Source organism: Oryx dammah, unplaced genomic scaffold (assembly GCF_014754425.2).
Source record: "Oryx dammah isolate SB20612 unplaced genomic scaffold, SCBI_Odam_1.1 HiC_scaffold_11, whole genome shotgun sequence".
In the NCBI taxonomy this organism is placed as follows: Eukaryota; Metazoa; Chordata; class Mammalia; order Artiodactyla; family Bovidae; genus Oryx; species Oryx dammah.
Window position 1 is genome coordinate 42,782,285 of NW_024070195.1, and position 19,001 is coordinate 42,801,285.

At 55.9% G+C, this 19,001-nt stretch overlaps 1 protein-coding gene across 1 annotated transcript; it reads left to right on the forward strand.

Annotated features, from left to right (window-relative positions):
* The first annotated feature begins 2,784 nt into the window (after positions 1–2,784).
* On the forward strand, positions 2,785–18,710 carry LEMD2 (LEM domain nuclear envelope protein 2). The gene is made up of 9 exons (XM_040249086.1): positions 2,785–3,505; positions 5,146–5,186; positions 8,351–8,426; positions 10,976–11,052; positions 11,935–12,014; positions 13,692–13,837; positions 14,795–14,896; positions 14,974–15,076; positions 17,386–18,710. Exons 1-9 carry the CDS (start codon positions 2,794–2,796, stop codon positions 17,534–17,536), a joined length of 1,488 nt encoding a protein of 495 aa, XP_040105020.1. The 5' UTR covers positions 2,785–2,793; the 3' UTR covers positions 17,537–18,710.
* Positions 18,711–19,001: the final 291 nt, after the last annotated feature.

Below are 19,001 nucleotides of genomic sequence, written 5' to 3' on the forward strand. Positions count from 1 at the left end.
CCGCTGGCCTGAACGGCCCCTCAGAGCCCAGGGGCATGTGCCTCTTCTGCCCTCATGATGGGATGCGGTGGCATGATGGGATGGAAGGAGCTCCTTTTGAGCTAACATCTGGCCAAGAGCAGGGCCTGCACCCCCTTGGGGCTCAATGTCAGTGAGTGAAAAGTCAGAAAAATACAGAAGCCAGCCAGCCATGACCTTAGGTTTTACTGGGTCTCAGAGCATGCCTGGGGTCTAATCCACGACCCAAACAAAGCCCTCCCCAAGCACGGAGAGAGGCAGAGGATTCTGTCTGCCCACTCTTGGCAGGGCTCCTCTTTCACCACTAAAAGTTGAAAATTATGTTTTATTTGGTGGATGTTCTTAGGACTGTAAGCCCAGGAGACAGCCTCTCAGATAACCCTGAGAAAACTGTTCAGAAGAGGAAGAGGGGGAAGCCATGATATGAGTTTTTGCAACAACAATACCAGGTAGTTGTGACAAAAGATTACTGTCAATAAAAGAAAACCAGATATCTCAAATTAAGAGATTTAGCACTTTCCTATGTTTGGGAAGATACAAGAAACTAAGTTTACTGAAATTATTCCTTTGATATGTGCCTCAGTTATCTGGAGCTAGTATCCTGTGTTTTCTCATCCAAAGTTTCCTCAAGCTGCACCTTGAGGGTGGCTGCAGTTTGATGACTGCTAGCTGGTGGGCATTACTTGTTTCCACCCTGCGTTCCCTCAGGGATCACCAATGGGGGAGGCTGTAACGTGGTGGCTAGATCCTTCGTTTACTGATATGGCAGGTAACATTTTGTCACCACTGGGCAATTCAGTATGACTTTACTGAGTGTCTACCATGCCTACCTCCTAGGGCTTCCCTCTTAGTTCAGTTGGTAAAGAATCTGCCTGCAATGCAGAAGACCTGGGTTCGATTCCCGGGTCAGAAAGATTCCCTGGAGAAGCAAATGGCAATCCACTTCAGTATTTTGGCCTAGAGAATCCAATGGCACCCCACTCCAGTACTCTTGCCTGGAAAATCCCATGGATGGAGGAGCCTGGAAGGCTGCAGTCCATGGGGTCGCGAAGAGTCGGACACGACTGAGCGAATTCCCTTTCACTTTTCACTTTCATGCATTGGAGAAGGACATGGCAACCCACTCCAGTGTTCTTGCCTGGAGAATCCCAGGGACGGCGGAGCCTGGTGGGCTGCCGTCTATGGGGTCGAACAGGGTCGGACACGACTGAAGCGACTTAGCAGAGGAGCCTGGGAAGCTACAGTCCATGGGGTTGCAAGAGTTGGACATGACTTAGCTACTAAACTACCACCACCATGCCTCCACCCAACCAAAGGGTGGAGGATTCAGAGAGAAAGAACACTTGGATTACAGGGAGAAGTGTTATGCCCAAGTCATGAAATCTCCCAATGACCACCAGGGAGCTGGTATCCGATGCAAAAGCAAGAGTTTTATTACCAAGCTCGAGCTGGGACTCCCACCGACACCGACGCAGCCGCCGCAGGAAGGAGCCCTGAACTCTGGGTTACATTGCTTATAAAGAGTATTCTCGCGCCCTAAATTCAAAAAACGGGAGTCTCCGGGTCTGATTGGTCACCCTCTGGGGTTAGGTGTTGAGTTCTGATTGGCTTTCATTTCCCGGGCTTGATTTGATTTTCCCGGGCTGGCAGTTGATTGGCTCTTGTGTGCTGAGCTAATTTCGGGGAAACTGAAACTTATCTTTTTGAGGAAATCAGGACTTCGGCCTTTTTGGTCCTGTAGCTAAAAAGCCTCTTGATGAAAATGAAAGAGGAGAGCGAAAAAGTTGGCCTAAAGCTCAACATTCAGAAAACGAAGATCATGGCATCCGGTCCTGTCACTTCATGGGAAATAGATGGGGAAACAGTGGAAACAGTGTCAGACTTTATTTTTTTGGGCTCCAGAATCACTGCAGATGGTGACTGCAGCCATGAAATTAAAAGATGCTTACTCCTTGGAAGAAAAGTTATGACCAAGCTAGATAGCATATTCAAAAGCAGAGACATTACTTTGCCGACTAAGGTCCGTCTAGTCAAGGCTATGGTTTTTCCTGTGGTCATGTAAGAGTTGGACTGTGAAGAAGGCTGAGCACCGAAGAATTGATGCTTTTGAGCTGTGGTGTTGGAAAAGACTCTTGAGAGTCCCTTGGACTGCAAGGAGATCCAACCAGTCCATTCTGAAGGAGATCAACCCTGGGATTTCTTTGGAAGGAATGATGCTAAAGCTGAAACTCCAGTATTTTGGCCACTTCATGAGAAGAGTTGACTCACTGGAAAAAACTCAGATGCTGGGAGGGATTGGGGGCAGGAGGAGAAGGAGACGACAGAGGATGAGATGGCTGGATGGCATCACGGACTCGATGGACGTGAGTCTGAGTGAACTCCGGGAGATGGTGATGAACAGGGAGGCCTGGCGTGCTGTGATTCATGGGGTCGCAAAGAGTCAGACACGACTGAGCCACTGAACTGAATTGAACTGAACTGAGGGCCTGTCGTGGAGTTTGTGTTGCTCTCACAGAAGGAGTGAGGAAGACGGGAAAGAGAAAAGGAAACCAAAAATAAAACCCCTCAAAAACACCCTCAGACCTCCCCAACATGGTGGCCCTGGGAGGCCGAGTCTGACCTTACCATCATGGCCACACGACGATCGTCACAGACATCCCAATATGGCGGCCAGCACTGACCTTCCAGTCATGGCGCGGAGCCCCGCCCGCTCCGCCGCGCCCGCGGGCGGGAGCAGTTCCGGGTGCGGCGCGCGCCGGGGGCGGTGTCCTGGCCATGGCAGGCCTGTCGGACCTGGAGCTGCGGCGGGAGCTGCAGGCCCTGGGCTTCCAGCCGGGCCCCATCACCGACACCACCCGGGACGTCTACCGCAACAAGCTGCGCCGCCTGCGCGGCGAGGCCCGGCTGCGCGGCGAGGAGCGGCCGCGGGAGGCGGCCCGGGCCCGGGGCGAGGAGGCCCGGCTGCGCGAGGAGGCGCCGCTGCGCGCCAGGCCCGCCGCGGCCTCCCCGCGGGTGGAGCCCTGGCTCTCCCCGGCGGCCTCGGGCCCGGCCTATTCGACGCCCGGGGCCTACGGCGACCTCGGAGCCCCCGCGGCCTCCTGGTCCGGGAGCCGCGGCCTCGCTCGCCCCGCGCCGCTCAGACGCCGCGCCTCGGCCCGGGGCAGCTCCGAGGAGGACGAGGACGGCCGGCCGTTCGGCAGGACCGCGCCGGGCGCCAGCCCCGGGCTCCGGCGCTGGTGGGCTGCGTCTCCGGCCTCGGCGCGGCCGCCCTCCGCCCTCCTCGGCCCCGACCCACGCCCGGGCCTACGGGCGACGAGAGCCGGCCCGGCGGCCTCGGCGCGCGCCCGGCCCGAGGCGGGGCGGCGGCTGGAGCGCTGCCTGTCCCGGCTCCTGCTCTGGGCCAGCCTGGGGCTGCTGCTCGTCTTCCTGGGCATCCTCTGGGTGAAGATGGGCAAGCCCTCGGCGCCGCAGGAGGCGGAGGACAACAGTACGTCCCGGGCCGGCGCAGGGGAGGGCGCTGGGCGCGCGGGTGTCCCCGAAACGAACCCCGGGCCTCTCAGCGCCAGGCCGCACGTCCCGGGCCTGTTAGATGTCTCAGGCCACCTTCTTCCCTCCAGACTTAAGACTTTCCTTCCTCCAGCTGTGGGATTCCTGCATCTGCAATCATTTCTGTCTTCACTCCCTCCTCTTCTTATTTTCGGCCCTAGCCCTCCCTACTTAACCTCCCTTTCCAGCACGTGCTGGAAGCAGTCTTTCCGTAGTCACTTTTACTTTTCCTTCTCTAGAAAGCCCTCTAACACAACCCTCTAAAGGCCCACCCCGACTCCTTTTAAGTTCTGCCCTCCCTTTTGATTTCTTGCTCATTCACATTCTATGTGCCCCAGGTCACCCGCTCAGAGATAGGTTCTGATTGGGGTCCCAGCTTTGCAGCACCAAAAACTCCACATCCTCCTCTTCTTTGGCCCGGGGGACCCACTGTATGTCAAGAGGAGATTATACTAGTCCTGCGTCAGACAGGCGTGCAAGAGCCTTTAAAGAGTTTAAACTGATGTAAATCATGGCATTTATCACTGTTTCCAGCACCTTCATGGAATGTGTTAAGAGAGGGTCCTGTGGCTCAAGGATATTCCCACCCATGCCTCTGTCCACAGTTAGTTCTGTGATGAGACATGGCAGAATGAGATCTGCCAGATACAGTATATTAACGAATAGTTAAGGATCTGTGTTTTCTAAAAGGGAAATTTACTTATTCCAGAATTCTCTAGGCTAATAGGAAACAGCAGAGTGACCATTTCTTGATACATTTAAGTATAAAGTGACCCTTTAGTTCACCAGCTTTTAATATTCTTTACAAAAACCAAGTGTGATTAATACTATTCCCAGCCACATTTTTCCATGCCTAGCACGGACAGCCAAAATGCAGGGGAAAGCTAAATTATGTCTTAGCTGTTGCAGCAGATGGATATTTGGGTGTATGAGGAAGTCTTTGGGTGCAGGGATCCCAGACTTATGCACACACTCAGATAATTTCTTGACTATGAGAGCAGGTTATCCACTTGCTGGAGAAATTAAATCGACCCAGGAGTGTCGTGGTTGTACTGGTTCTAACTGTAACTACATTGGTGATGTCCAAAAACTATACTGTCATACTCGTCGCTGAGATGCTTTAAGACTACAGCTCTTGGCTAAATAGTGGGGATTTACCTGGAATTCCCCTCCCATAACGGTATTAATCATGTTTAACATAACATTGTTTAGAGAACCACCATTATATGTTGTCTTTCACAATGAGTCTAAATTAAGCTAGGAAGGCTTTAGTGATCCCATGCTATGATGAAGAAACCAGAGGTTCAGAGTGGTTAAGTGAGTAGTTACCCAATATCCTGTGGCTAGTCATTTTTCCCTGAGATTAGAAAACAGGTGTTCTAATTCTTAATCCAGAACTGAGAACCCCTTTACATTTTACTGCCTACATTTTAAAAATGCTTCATTTAGGTGATATTTTTCTAATCCCCACCTTTTTGTTGGTAATGTTTTACTTCCTCTGAATTTTGAGAATGATCCCTTTTTGTACCCTTTTCCAAAACCCACACTTTTAATTTCCTCTGTTTCTTTTCTTGGTCTCAGTGAAATTACTGCCAGTGGACTGTGAGACAAAAACAGATGAGGTGAGTTTGAGTTTTTCTAGCTTTCACTATTTGTCTCAAGGATGTTAGCCTCCATTGGGAGGTAAACTTGCCCAGAAAAAGATCATAAAAGGATCATTTTCAGGAGTGCTTCCTGTAACATACCAGAATCATATTGTGTTCTGTGAGGTACATGTCAGATTCAATTGTGGCTGTGAAGGAGGACTTGAAACAGAATTTGAGCTCCCAAGATCCAACCCCTGACTTTATAGGAGCTCTCCCATCAATCGCAGCATGGAGGACTTTGATCTTCTGCCTGAGTCTACGGGGGGGGCGGGGAGGGTGTGCAGTGGGTGGTGGTTGAGGGACCTCTCAAGCTCCCTGGCTTCAGGGGGAAGAGTGGGCTGCTTTTTAAGCGCCAGGAGGCCAGGTTCTCAATTCCACATTCTCGGGTCGTTCTTCTCTGGCTCTGAAAATGCTGTTCTGATTTGAAATGTCATCAAGGGGTTTTTTTAAACACATCTGAAGTGGAGTTAGTTCTCTTAGTCTATAGATTGGTTTTGTGACACTTTAATGTTCCCTACAAATAATACTTGGGGAAGGTGAGCTGCCCTGTCCATTTACAAGTCATGAAAACGGCATTAGCAAGGAGCTGGGATGCCACCAGTACAGGTAGTAGTCTAGGGGAGATAGAGGCTGTAAATTTTCAGGTCATAAATCCTGCCAGGCAGAGCCTTGTGCTGCCAGAGGGCATGACTTAGAAGTCTAATTATTAAGTGTCCAACTCCAGGCCTGCCCCAGCCCTCAGGGCACATCTCTGGCAATTGAGGGCACGGGGAGGCGGCCGGGAAAGGGACCACACACACTCATCGCCAGGCCCACGTTGCCTACATTCATGAAGTGGCATCCTGATGCAGACAGGCGGTTTTATTTCTCTTCAGCTTCTGCTGTGTCATATTTGGGGGTGTTTTTATTACATGTATTTATTGCTTTCATCCACCAGATATCTTTGCTTCCCTACTGTTTTATAAAGACAGACTCATAAGTATAATCTGCCTTCTATCGTAAAAACTGCAGTTGATGATTAAAGGAAGTGGCCCAGAAATGTGGCCAGAAGGGGAAGCTACACTTTTGAAGACAGAAAACAGAAACGGGAGCAAAAGTTTCATTTCTGTGAGACTCCTCTGGCGATACTAGTCATTTGTCTTCTATTTAGAAACGGGCCCCCTGGTTTCTGTCTCTTGGTCCTGCACATCTGTGAGTATGTCAGACCCATGGCAGAGGGCAGATTCCCTTTGGGGTCGTCCTCAGTGGGGGATGCGCTCATCCCCTCTGCGTGAGCCGTCAAGCACCATCCAGCTGCTCGCTAAAGACGTGCCCAGCCTGGCCAGGCGGGTCCCAGGCCAGACCTCACAGGCTCCCTGCAGGCTCGGTGCTGGGTGCTGCTGCACTGAGCTTCTGTGGGGCATGCCCGGCCTTCGGGGAGGATGAGCACAGGAGCAGGCAGCTCAGGGGGTACTTCTCAGCTTGAGTGAGTTTCTTGTTGAAAGCCTCACACTTTCTGTGGCTCAAGCTCACCCAAAACCCAGAGGGGCCTTTGGGTTTGAGAGACAGGTGTTTTTTTCCCCCATCTCAGCTCTCTGCAAGTCTTGTCATTCTTTCTGCTTTTGTCCTGTGGAAAACACTGGGGGTGGGCTGGCAGTGGGTGTGTTATCTTACTCAGGCTGTCGCATCGTCTGCTACCTTTTGTCCTTTCAGCCTTGCTTTGCCTGAATGTCTATGAGTTCAGAACAGTATTAGTTGCTCCTTTTTTTCCTGATTGTGACAACGATAGATGTTTAGCAAGTTTGAAAAATGGGACAATAATCCCCCTTGGTTCTGCCACCTAGAGATAATCACCATTAATGTTTGGAGAGCTTCTCCTCCTCCCTTCACTCTCTGTGTATGTATGTGTTTATAGAATTGGGATCTCTGTATATTTAGTTATATTTGACAAGTATCAGCTTTGCCGATATCGTTAAATCACCTTTAAAAAGTAGTTGGGGTTTCTGACTCTGCTAGTAGGCATGTGAGTTGTTTTGGACATTTATGGTCTTGTGCATAAGTCTTGGTTACATCATTTGGTACCTTGTTAAGGCATCAGGGCCTTTAGGTCACATGAGGGGACAAAGCTCGGCCACGGAGAGTATTCAGGACCAAATTAGATCAGGGCAGCACATTAGCCCCGAGAAGGAAAACGATCTTGGTTTCTTCTCTAGCTACAGAGCCAGATCTAGAACCCAGACCTCCGACTTCCAGTCCAGGGCTGTGCCCGGTGACAACCTGGAAGCGGTCTGGAGCTGGGGAGTGCGCTTGGAGTCCGCTGGCCACACTCCCATGCGGCTCCACCACCTATGAGCTGTGGGATCTTAGTGGCCACCTCTGGTCTCTAAACCTTGGGCCACTCACCTGAGAAATTGGGGTACAGTGAGGAATGTGGTAAGGATTCAGGGTTCACATACGACCACTCAGCACAGCACCCAACCTCCCACCCACTCTCAAAAAAAAGCAGCCTGTTTTGAATGTTCCAAGTGCAGCGAGTCCAGCTGAACGGTGCCCCTGCTGTCACGGGCGCTGCAGGAGTGGGCATGCAGGCGTGCCTCTCTCACACAGGTGACGTTTTCCTCCCGACAGTTCAGATTCCTCTACATTTTCCATTTCTAGAAGAATCTAAGATTAAACATTTGCAGCAGATAATGTGCAAAGTAGACAATCCACAGGCAGACTGTAGATACTTGACTCTCCGGAAACTGGACGGGAGTGGCCCAGGGGGAGACCAGACCGCATCGTGCGGCATTGGCTTTTCCTTCCGAGGAGACCGGGTGCCGCGCTGCCCATGATTGCGCCCGCACTCCACAGCTGGTGGCCTTTACCCGCGGGGACGCGGGGCCCGGGGCCTGGGAGCCTCTCGAATGCCGGCCCTTGGTTGTCACCGAGTCTGCCGTCAGTCCACCTCCGCTGTCACGTTGTTCGTTTACGTGTGTCAACCTGGTGTTTACCGACCCTACCCCTGGGCCCACGTCTTGGCAGAATTTGCTGTCGTTGCTGTTTTAAGGTGTGAGGCTGTCCTTGCGGCCTAGCTCTTGACAGTGTGGCTGAGACGAGAGCAGGCAGCCAGGCCCCTCACCCATGCCGCCTTGCTGACCGCTTGTCCTGTGCCCTTCCAGTTCTGTCAGGCCAAGCAGAAGGCGGCCTTGCTGGAGCTGCTGCACGAGCTGTACAACTTCCTGGCCATCCAGGCAGGTGAGTAGGCTTCCTAAGGTCCGAGCCTCCTCAGTGGCCGAGGCCGAGGTGCCGTGGTGGTCTCCCGGAAGCCACGCCTCACCTTCCCCACGTCCCCCACAGGCACATCCGTGTAAGCCTTGCATTTGAGCAAAACATAGATTCCCTTTCAGCAGGGGCACCCGATTCTCTGGGGCACCCTCCACCTAATGTTCTGGGTGTCCGTGTGGTGTTGGAAAGGACCAGGCCTCAGGCCATTTCAGAGTCTAGGACTCCCAACCTGGAGGGCCTCCCTGTACCAGGTCGGCCCGGTCAGGTGCAGAGGCTTCTGCAGGCAACAAGTGGTCTGGGTGGTGGACCGAGCACCTTCAGGCCCGTCCTGCCCTCCGGGGCACCGCTCACCTGCAGGGCCAGCCCTTGTCTAAGGTTGTCATGGGAGGTCAAGGTTGAGAGGACTTGGACTCGGCCCTCAGCCCTCAGGGCCAAGCCTGTGAGCCTCAGCTCTGCACCTCCTCTCTCCTGATTGCGAGGGGACCAGGCCGGCCACGGGGGCCTCTGTGAGTTCCCTGGAGGAGAGGCAGGGTCGGGGCTCACAGCATCACAGTCAGTTATGGCCCAGGTTTTGGCATGTAAATTCTGGCTGGAGGGCATATTTGAAACCTTTGTGACTCGGTGTGGTCCAAGCACAGCATATCAGTGTCACCCAGGAGCTTATTGGAAATGCAGCATCTCTGGCTCATCTCAAACCTATTGCATCAAAGTCTGAGGTTTGCCGAGGCCCCCAGGAGGTAACGTTGAGGAGCTCCACTCTTAAACTACGGATCCTAGTAGGCAGTTCTCCCCCTCCCATCCTCCATATGCGGTCCTGGCTCTTGTCATCAGGGGGCCTGGTACCCACTGTCTTCTGAGGGTTTGCCTCTCACTGAGACAGGCTGCAGAGGAGTGCAGGCTCTCTGGCCATACTCTGTCCCCTTCCTCCTGTTGGAGGTCAGCTATGGACAGGGCACTGAGCTGGCCTTTGCAGGATACAAGGTGACTCAAGGATCCTGTCCACAGACTGCCTGTGGTTCAGTAGAAGAGACAGGCCACCCACCCTCCTGACCACAGGGTGATATAAAATGCTGATAGATGGGAACCAAGAGGCTAGAAGTTCTGGGAGGCAGTGCCTTTTAGCCGGAGCCGTCAGGAAAGTGTCACAGGGGAAGGGGTCTCTGTGCGAGGCCTTCAGGCCCAGGTGGGAGTAGATACGTATTTGCTGGGGAAAGGCAGGGCCAAAGAGGCAGGAAATTACAGAGTCGGGGTTGGAAGCAGCTGCATGAGGAAGGAGAAACGGGGAGCATGAGTCTCACCCGGTCAGCCGTGGTTGCCAGGCCGTTGTGGCTCCATCCTGCAGGCAGGGAGGCTTGGAGCGGGGGAGTGATGGACAGAGAGCCAGGTGCAGGAAGGCAGCACTCAGCGAAGAGTGTCATCTAAGCAGGATCATTTTAAAGCTTTGTTGACCAAACATGGATGAGAAAGGGGAGCGGAGGAAACCAGGAGACCTAGGCAGTAGTCCCAGAGGCCTGAGCAGGGCAGGAGCACGGGAGAAGCCAGCTGAATCTCGGGGGGCCTGGAAGGACAAGCCAGCTTTGAAGTAGGAAGATCTGGCTGCTGGGGAGCGAGGAGCAGGCTTCAGTTCATTCTCAGGATTTCTGTGATATTATCTTCAGCCACTCTCTCCCCAGCACACAGACACATACAGACTGGCCATCCAGAGCCCAGGCTGTGCCAGGCTGAGGGCAGTTAGGCCGGTGAGGGGTTAAGGCCCAGCCTCGCACAGCCCCTGCTCCCACGGGGTCTCGTGGTAAAGCAGCTGCTGGCGGGTGAGCCACAGTGGGCAGTCGGGGGCTAAGGGCTGTGGCGGGGCCCCAGGGCTGTGGCGGGGCCCCAGGGCCAGCCGATCTGGCTAAACGAGGCCCCCATGGCTGGGGCCTTTTCAGAGAGGCTGGTCCATGGGCCGGGCCTGGAAGCCTGGGCCGGACGAAGGGCGAGGCTCCCAGCTCCACCCTAAGTGGGAGCCGGCTACACAGGGTGCTCAGCAGAGGGCTTTGGAGCCCCGTGCCGGGGTCCCAGCACACAGGTACGCCTTCTTGAGGGCCCCTCAAAGCCTGGCATTCTAGGTCACCAGCCTGGGACCACTCAGAGACTCTGCAGTGCAGTGGCCTCCCTTCCTTTCTTTTTCCCAGACTGCGTTTATTTATAGTCCCATCCCAGTACCTTCCAGGGCTGTCTGTCTGATCCTTTTAGGGATCAGTTGCAAACAGACCTTGGTATTGGGCAGCTTTTTAGTCATTTAATGCAAATCGCTGCACTGCTTTGCAGGTCAGGTTTTAATGATCTGGCCTCGATCCAAGCTAAGTGGCTTTTGATCTTGCTGCACAGTGAAGATGCCCCGCAGCTGTCAGGGCCGGCGGGCCACACGCTCCCGTCAGAGCTGATGGCTTGATTCTTGCTGCTGTGTTCAGTCTGTTGCCAGGTACATTTTTTTCACCTCTTCTTTGTGTTTGAATGTGTGTTTTTTCCCCTCCTAGGTAATTTTGAATGCGGAAATCCAGAGAAGCTAAAGAGCAAATGCATTCCTGTCGTGGAAGCCCAGGAATATATAGCAGTAAGTAGGCTGCCGGTGTGTCCATTCCCCGAAGGGCCTGGTGTTCTGTATTGATCTTTCAAGCCCCGCGTTTTGTTGTTTTTTTTGCTCGTTTTGTGTTTGCTTTTTGGCTTGTTTGCTTTCCCTTTAAAAAAAAATCTTTTTTTTTTTTTTTTAACACAGTTGAGTGCTCAGCTCCCTGAAGTTAAGGCAGCAGTGGGGTGACTGTGCTCAGGGTGAGCTGAGAGCCGGGGGCCCAGCCTGCAGGCAGCTCGCTCCTGACCCGCTGCCCCCCAGCCAGCTGACCAGGCCGCTGCCCTGCCCCTTCCTGGAGCGGCCCTGTGACTTGCTCCTCTTCTGGCTCATTTTCCCCTTCTCAGCAGCTTATTTAAGACATTTCACCTGCCATTTCACTTCCCCCTCAGGATTACCATCCGGGTTGCTCTGGGTCCTTTTGATTTTCGATGTGGCCTCAGGATGACAGAATTATAGGTTTTGGAGCCGGCAGAAACCCAAGGGGTCACCTCATCCAGTTTTCATTTCACCGATGAGGCACCTGGGGCCCGGAGAGGGGAGGGCCTTTGCCCAGGGCCACACGGCCGGCTCTGGCCGCAGTGAGGGCCCCCCCCCCCCGCCCCCACGTCTTCTTTTATCTCCATCCAGATGAGCCGCCAGCCCTCTGGCCTGGCGCCGCAGACCTGCCCCGTTTTCCCACATGCTTCCACATCACCTCCTCCAGTTACAGCCTCTTCTCCGGGATCATCCGCGTCAGATCGCCATCCCTCCAGTTTGCTAAGCATTTAGTGGAGCGGGGCTTGGGGGCACGCGGAGGACAAAGGGGGCTTCCACGACCCAGCTGCTCCGCCCAGACGGAGCACTAATCTCCTCCGCCCCCTCCCACAGAACGTGACCAGCAGCTCCTCCACCAAGTTTGAAGCTGCGCTGACCTGGATACTGAGCAGTAACAAGGACGTGGGCATCTGGTGAGTGAGGCCCTGTCCTCGCCCAGCGGCGCTGGCGTCTGGGGCCCGGAGGTGGAGGCCGGGTCTCCCAGCTGAGTTGTCAAGGGCCGGGCCTGCAGCTGGGCAGTGGAGGGAGAAGGGTCAGCAATGCCACGGGAGGAGCAATTTAGGATGAGACGCGAAAATCCAGGTGTCAGGGTGATTGCCTGGCAGTCCAGCTACACCTGTTTCAAGTAACCCAGGCTGTGCCCCTTCCCGTCACTGCCCCCACGGTTTGCTGGAGAAGGCGCTTTTCTGTTTTGCCTTTCCTTGGTGCTAGTTTTCATTTCATTTGTAGATGAGGCGATTCTGTATGTTGGTTTCACTCAGTATGGAAACTGTAAATGGAGAGACCGGGTTTTATTCCAGCTGAGCGGTTTGGCCTGTTCCTGTCCCTGGTGAGCATGGTTCACAGAAACAGCACACTCACCCTCCTGAAAGGCCCCCGACTGGCTCCTCAGCTCAGCGGTGGGGGCACCAGCCACTTGCAGATGCGGGAGTCCCCTGCTGGGGAGACCCTGCCTCGTCACCACCAGCCCCCACTCCCACCCCCGCCCCTCAGGGTTTGTCAGGTCTCTGTTCAGGCCACAGCTGCTGATATTAAAGCACACTCTGGGGTTTTGTTCTCTTCCTCTCTAATCCACTCAAATTACTAATTCCATCAGCAGTGCAGCCAGCAGAAGTCCCTCGGGCAGCTGAGCCTGAAGCTTAATAACTGGATGCATGGCACGATTAGAATTCGTTGGCTTTAAAAATAATAATAATAAAGTTTCCCTGAGTGGCTGAGCGATTTTCCCGAGTGTTAGAAAAGGCAGAGAACACGGATTTTTATCCTCGGCAGCACACGCCGAAGCTGCCAACACAGGAATGATGACACCACCTTTTCCTGTTGGAGGGGGCAGCCTGGCTTGAGCCCAGCCCCCACGACCAGCATTTAGAAGTAAGTCGCGGGACTTTGCTGTACAGTAATAATTGACGCGACATTGTAAATCAACTATACTTCAATATGAAAAAAAATTTTTTTTAAAGAAGTCGGTCATGAGAAATCCCAACAGTTCAAGCACCAGCCGTTCACTGTGCAGTCCAGAGCAGGGACCTGTCGCCTCCTAGAAGGACGGGGGTCGGCGGCGTCTCCCAGCGTCCCAATAACCCCCTCGCTGGGGCTGGGGTCTGGCCTCTGGGAGCTGGGGCTGTTCGTGCTATGGGGCCCGGTGGTGCCCCGTGGCCTCCGCACTTAAACAGCCGACGTGCCTCCTCGTCGCCAAGGAGAAGCACCCCCTCCCGGACTGTTTCAGTCCCTCGCCGTGCCTCGCAAAGCCACGATTCCGTAAACATCTCCATTTCTCTGTGCTGGGAGGTGGGAATGCAATTTACAGTTTAATCTTCCACACGCTGAGAAGGGTTGTCAACGACCCAACAGAGGGGGGCGTCACTTTAGCGGCAGGGGTTCAAGCTTGCTGCCGACTTTAAAGCTTTATTCTTTCTAAGTAGCCAATGTGGGAAATTTCTGGAAAGAGTGCAGCCAGGGTACAAAGTCTATTTTATCAGCAAGTGGAGGCTTCCCAGCCCCTCCTTCCTCCTCTTTCTGCTGAAAGTGAGGCTTCTACAGCAGCTCCTCAGGGCTTTTGAACCTGTTTACAGCCCTGTGTCCTGTCTCAGGTTGAAAGGGGAGGACCCGTCTGAGCTGGTGACCACGGTGGACAAGGTGGTCTGCCTGGAGTCCTCGCGGCCCCGCATGGGTGTTGGCTGCCGCCTGAGCCGCGCGCTGCTCACAGCCGTCACCAACGTGCTCATCTTCTTCTGGTGTAAGTCCTGCCGCCCTGTCCCCCTGCCCCGGCAGCCCAGCTCAGCAAGACTTCCGAGCACGGGAGACTAGGTCTAGAAACCCAGGCCCGCGGAGTTCATTTCTGCCCAGTGAACCTGAGGTCTGTTTAGTGAAACAGAGATGATCCAGTCCACCACTCCCTGGTCAGCTTTCCTCTGGAGGCCCGGCAGCTGGCGCACAAAGATTAACTAGAAAATCTTGGTTTGGGGTGGGGGCCATCAGCATCCCGAAGGGGCACCCGGCCTGGGCTGCAGTTGGGCACCGTCCTTCCCCGGGCTCCAGAGTGCAGGCCGCACGGCAGGGAAGACACAGCCGGAGCTTGGCCTGATTTTACTCCCTGAACAATGTAAGCACCTGCTGGGGAGCTGCAGATGCCTGATGAAAGCGAGCCAGGCCCAGGGTGCTGAGCAGCAAAGGGGAGTCTCCCGATATCACGGGCTGCCTTTGAGCGGGACCTTGGGGTGTCTCTGAAAGCGAAAGGCCACGTCACAGAAGCTGCCTGACTCTGCAGAGAGAGCCGGCTTACAAATCACAGGCCATCTGGGCGTGCGCACAGCTCCCTTCCCAACGCAGGCAAGCACAGACATCATTATCGGCAGCAGCATCTCGAATACAAAGGGCCTGGCATGTATATATGTATGAATCGAGAGTTTTGGTTCACAAGGGAGAAGATGAAAGCCCGGGAAGGAGGCTGGGAGGAGGACTAGGGACGCCGCTCTGGTGACAGCCAGCAGGAGGAAGATGACCACTTAATCGCTTGTCTGCCCCCCACCCCGCACGTCCCATCCTCCGTCTCCTGCTTGCTAGCCCGGGTCTCACACACAGTAGGGACGCCACCGCCTCAGCCTCCAGCACAGCCACCTGCCCCATGAGAGCCAGTGGGCTCCTGGCCAGGGAAAGTGGAGGCCAGGATTAACCGCGCTTTGTCCCCTCCCAGGCTTGGCCTTCCTGTGGGGGCTCCTGATCCTCCTGAAGTACCGGTGGCGGAAGTTGGAAGAGGAGGAACAGGCCATGTATGAGATGGTGAAGAAGATCATAGGTGCGTGGCCCCCAGGAAGAGGGCTGCTGGCCCCCCGCTGCGGGGCCTCAGCCTGAACAGCACCCTCTGTCCCACAGACGTGGTCCAGGACCACTACGTGGACTGGGAGCAGGACATGGAGCGCTACCCGTACGTGGGCATTCTGCACGTGCGCGACACCCTGATCCCGCCGCAGAGCCGGTGAGTCCCCGCTGGGACCGCGCTGAGGGCCCCTGGGCCAGTGGTGCAGGGCGGGGCGGTTCAGCCCTGGTCCCAGCGTGAGGCTCCATCCCCGCCTCTGCCCCCCTGCTGTCACTGCTTAGGGCAGAGGCGTGGTCCCACTGCTCTGGAGATGCCAGCACTGTTAGTGCTGATAGTGATGGGTGCTCTGGAGAGTGAGTCCTCGGTCTCCTCTCCTCCCTGAGTGGCTCTGCAGGGAAGGGCCTGACGGGCTCCACGAATGGAGGTCAGGGACAGCACGGTCAGGTCTCTGGGGCTCTCCTGCTCCTGCCCTCTGGATGCTGTCAGCTGGTGGGCGGTTTCTGTGGGCACAGAGTGGCGGCCGACAGGCAGAGCAGCACCGGCCGTGTAGCCGGTGGAGGGGAGGTGGGCCCCCTGCTGCTCTCCTGAGCAGGGGAAAGCATCCCCAGAAGCCTCTGGTGACACACCTCTGAGGTTCCACTGGCCAGTGACTCATCTCTCCTTGAATCAATCACTGGCGAGGAAGAGGTGGTTGTTTTTCACATGTCATTAGCCATGATGCACAGTCAGAAACACGTCTTACCTAACACAGTCTAGTTCCCATACACGAATGCACACGCCTGTACTTGGAAACAGCGTTTCACAGCAGTGAATGGGCTTGCAGCTCGTGGGAGGAGTTGGCCAGCATTGTCACGCAGGACTCCGGAACCTCTGTCCCTGTGGGCTGCAGATGCTGGATGGATCCCTGACAAAACCAGGGGTAGGGTAGAATCGGGGGCCAGAGTCCCAGGAGGTGGCCAGCAGGGAGGGCCCACCGCAGTGTGGGCTCAGACTCTGCCGAGTTCTCCGGCCAGATGCTGTGCTCTCTCGCTCCACCTTCAGCATGGTCCTGGGGGGTGGGGGGAACAGCGAGGACCCCACTTGACAGATGAGGACACTGAGGCACAAGGACGGTAAGGAACCTGCTCAGAGACCGTGGGCTGGTGCGCCTTCTCTGTTCCCAGTGCTGGGCTCTGTGGTTGTCAGCCCAGGAGGAGCTGGAAGCTGTGGAGATGCTGAGGCGCACTCACGTCCACCCCAGGTCCAAGATGGCGACAGGCAGGGAACTTGAAGCAGACTGACAGGGCATAGGATGACCAGTTATCCTAGCTATTGGGCCCCCGCACGAGGCCCCCGCAGCCCTCCAGCTCTTGGGGAGGCCGCTGGTGGCCACTCGGCCAGGGGGACACAGGCGGCCAGTCAGCCCTGCGTGGGCACGCTGCCCTGCGAGGAGGGCCTGCTTGTGGGCGGTGAGGGAGCTTTGAAGAGCTGGTTCAGGGAGGCACGCGAGGACAGCTGTTCATCACCTGATAATGGGCTGCCCAGGAAGGGACCGAGTGAGGCCACTGTCCCTCCCTGCTCAGGAGCCGCCGTGAAGGTCTCAGTCCCCAGGGCCGTAGGGCCGGGCCCAGACCAGCCAAGTGAGGACTGCTGAACAGTCCTGGGGTTTGGTCCTGACCCCCCAGGAAGAAAGCCCCAAGACCCCGCTCTGCCTCCTGAGTCAGGGGCCACCTCCAGAGCTTCCCTCCATCTGCACTCCCCGCTGAACGCCCTGCTCCACCACCCCCCCACATTCACTGCATGCTTGGGGTGCTGGGGAGTGGTCTGCAGTAAGACATGAGGCTGGGTCTCACCAAAGGGTAGACATCAGAGCAGCCCTCCCGCACCGCCCTGGGATCTTCCTGTCTGGTCTAGAGGAGCAAAGAGAAAATAGGAGGCTGTCTGAGGGGGTGCAGGGCCCCGGGGACCCCAAAGAGCAGGGACTCTGATCACTGCAAAGACAGCCCGACCTGGTGGCTGTTTCCATAGGCAGCTCCAGCATCCAGGCCTCCCCCGCTGGAGGCTTAGTTCAGCCCGATCCCCTGAAGTGCTGTGGAGTCTGGACTCAACAGCCCAGTGGTCACTGTCTAATTGGCCCACACGAGACATTAAAATGCAGCCTGCACTGGAGGAGGGCAGTGGGCCTGCTGCAGTATCAAGTCCTAGCAAGAGTCTTCCCACTTGGACACCTGGGGTGGGGTGGGGCTGCAGCCCCTTTCAGCTCTCTTTAATTGAAAGCTTTTGGAGCAGAGAACGTTGAGGAAGCATTTCTCTGGGCTCACGAAATTTCTCTTCTCTGCAAGAGTCCTGTTAGCACCTGACCACTCTTCCCGCAGATAGATAAATTCTGGGTGCGCTCCCCACTTTGGTACAGAGGGCATCCACAGCCCACCTCCCTTGGCAGCCCTGGGCCAACTGGCCTCCTGAGCTTCCCCTCCCCCTCTCTGCAGGAGGCGCATGAAGCGGGTGTGGGACCGGGCGGTGGAGTTCCTGGCCTCCAACGAATCCCGGATCCAGACGGAGTCCCACCGCGTGGCCGGGGAAGATATGTTGGTGTGGAGATGGACTAAGCCCTCTTCCTTCTCTGACTCAGAGCGATAAACCCTGGGCAGGGGCGGCACCTAATTAGCCTGTCCCAGGCCAGTCCCTTCCGGGACGCGAGAGGGCCACGCCCTGCTGGTGCTGAATTCACACTTGCCTTGACTCACCCGCCTCCTGACCTTGGTTCTAAAGGTGTGAGACGGCTCCGTGGGAAAACGTGAGCGTCCTCAGAGGGCAAGGGGAGGAGCCAGGGGGCAGCTGCCTCTGCATCTGGCCATCCTCTCTACCCAGTGTTGCTGGCAGAAAGAGGAAAGGGGTTGGTTTTTCACGAAGAAATAAAAGCGCAGGGGCCATGAGCCCTTGCAAAGCAAGTGTGCGCCCGGTGGGCCCACCGCGCCCGCGGGAGGTGATTTGGGGTGGCGGGCTGGGGCGGCAGGGCGTGGGGAGCAGCTTGGTCATGTGCCTTCGCGGGGTGTTCCTGGGGAGCCCAGGAGTGAGGGAGAAAGCCGCCTCGAGCTGGGTGGGGCCTGTGATCCCGAGGGGAAGGGGCTGGAAGTTAGAACTAAGTACCCTAGGAGAACTGTTTAGACACGGCCTGGGCGCGCGCGGGCTCTGGCTGGGGGGCCTGAGCAGCTGGGGTGACCTCTCAGAAGGAACCCCGCGGAGAGGCGGTCGGGCTGCCGCCAGCTGGGCGGACCAGTGGAGCCTGGAACTCCCGGTGGGTGAGGATCCTGGGTTGACGGTGACCACCCCGCCTCCACGCCCCGGGGCGATTTGCCAGGACCTCGGCTGCTGGGCTGAGGGTGAGGTCGCCCCCGGGCTCTAGCCCGCCGCGCCCCTCCCTCCCCGCTGCGGAGCGCCCCCAAACCCTCGCGGGGGCCTGAAGTGCTCAGGGCTTGGGCCCCTCCGGCTGAGCCGCATCCACGTGGGCTCTGGTCCGCGGCGGGCGGGGGAGGGGACGAGCCGAGGAGAAGAAACAGCTGCCTCCGAAAGGCATTAAGCACCTCTCTGGTCTTACTGGTATTTTTTGTTTCCTTAATAAAGCGCCAGTCTCCCTCATTTGAGCAATACTCTCTCGTTTCCTCTGATGTCTGGGGTGATGGGCTGGCCTGGAATCCCAGCGCCTGCCCCGTGGCAAAGCAGGTCTCATAAGCAGGCTCCAGCCAGAAGAAACTGCAACAGGCTTCACTATCAGGGCTGAAACTTGGATAAATAAATACTTATTAAAAATGGATGTGGTTCTCGTCCGTGGTTCTTTCCCTCTCCCCTCAAAGCAATGTGTAAGGAGAGGCAACGTGCAGTTATTAAGCGCTGGCCAGGGAGACATGTTCTGCAAAGAGAAGGTGGGAGCAGCCTCAGCCAAACCACATACCTTGGACCCTCAGTTTCCACTTTATAACGCGGTGTGATGACGCTGCCCTGCAGGCTGAACTCAAAAGATGTATGCCTGGCCTCTGGGTAGTAAGAAGCGGGGGCCACTTTATCCCGCCCCATTTCTGCCTCCCTCGAGGCCACAGAGGCTTCC

Bases quoted from the DNA above. Each gene is read 5' to 3' on its own strand.
- LEMD2 (XM_040249086.1), top strand. From the start codon at position 2,794: ATGGCAGGCCTGTCGGACCTGGAGCTGCGGCGGGAGCTGCAGGCCCTG. The intron at 3,506-5,145 runs GTACGTCCCGGG...TCTTGGTCTCAG, and splicing joins GCAGGAGGCGGAGGACAACA to TGAAATTACTGCCAGTGGAC. The intron at 13,838-14,794 runs GTAAGTCCTGCC...GTCCCCTCCCAG, and splicing joins CGTGCTCATCTTCTTCTGGT to GCTTGGCCTTCCTGTGGGGG.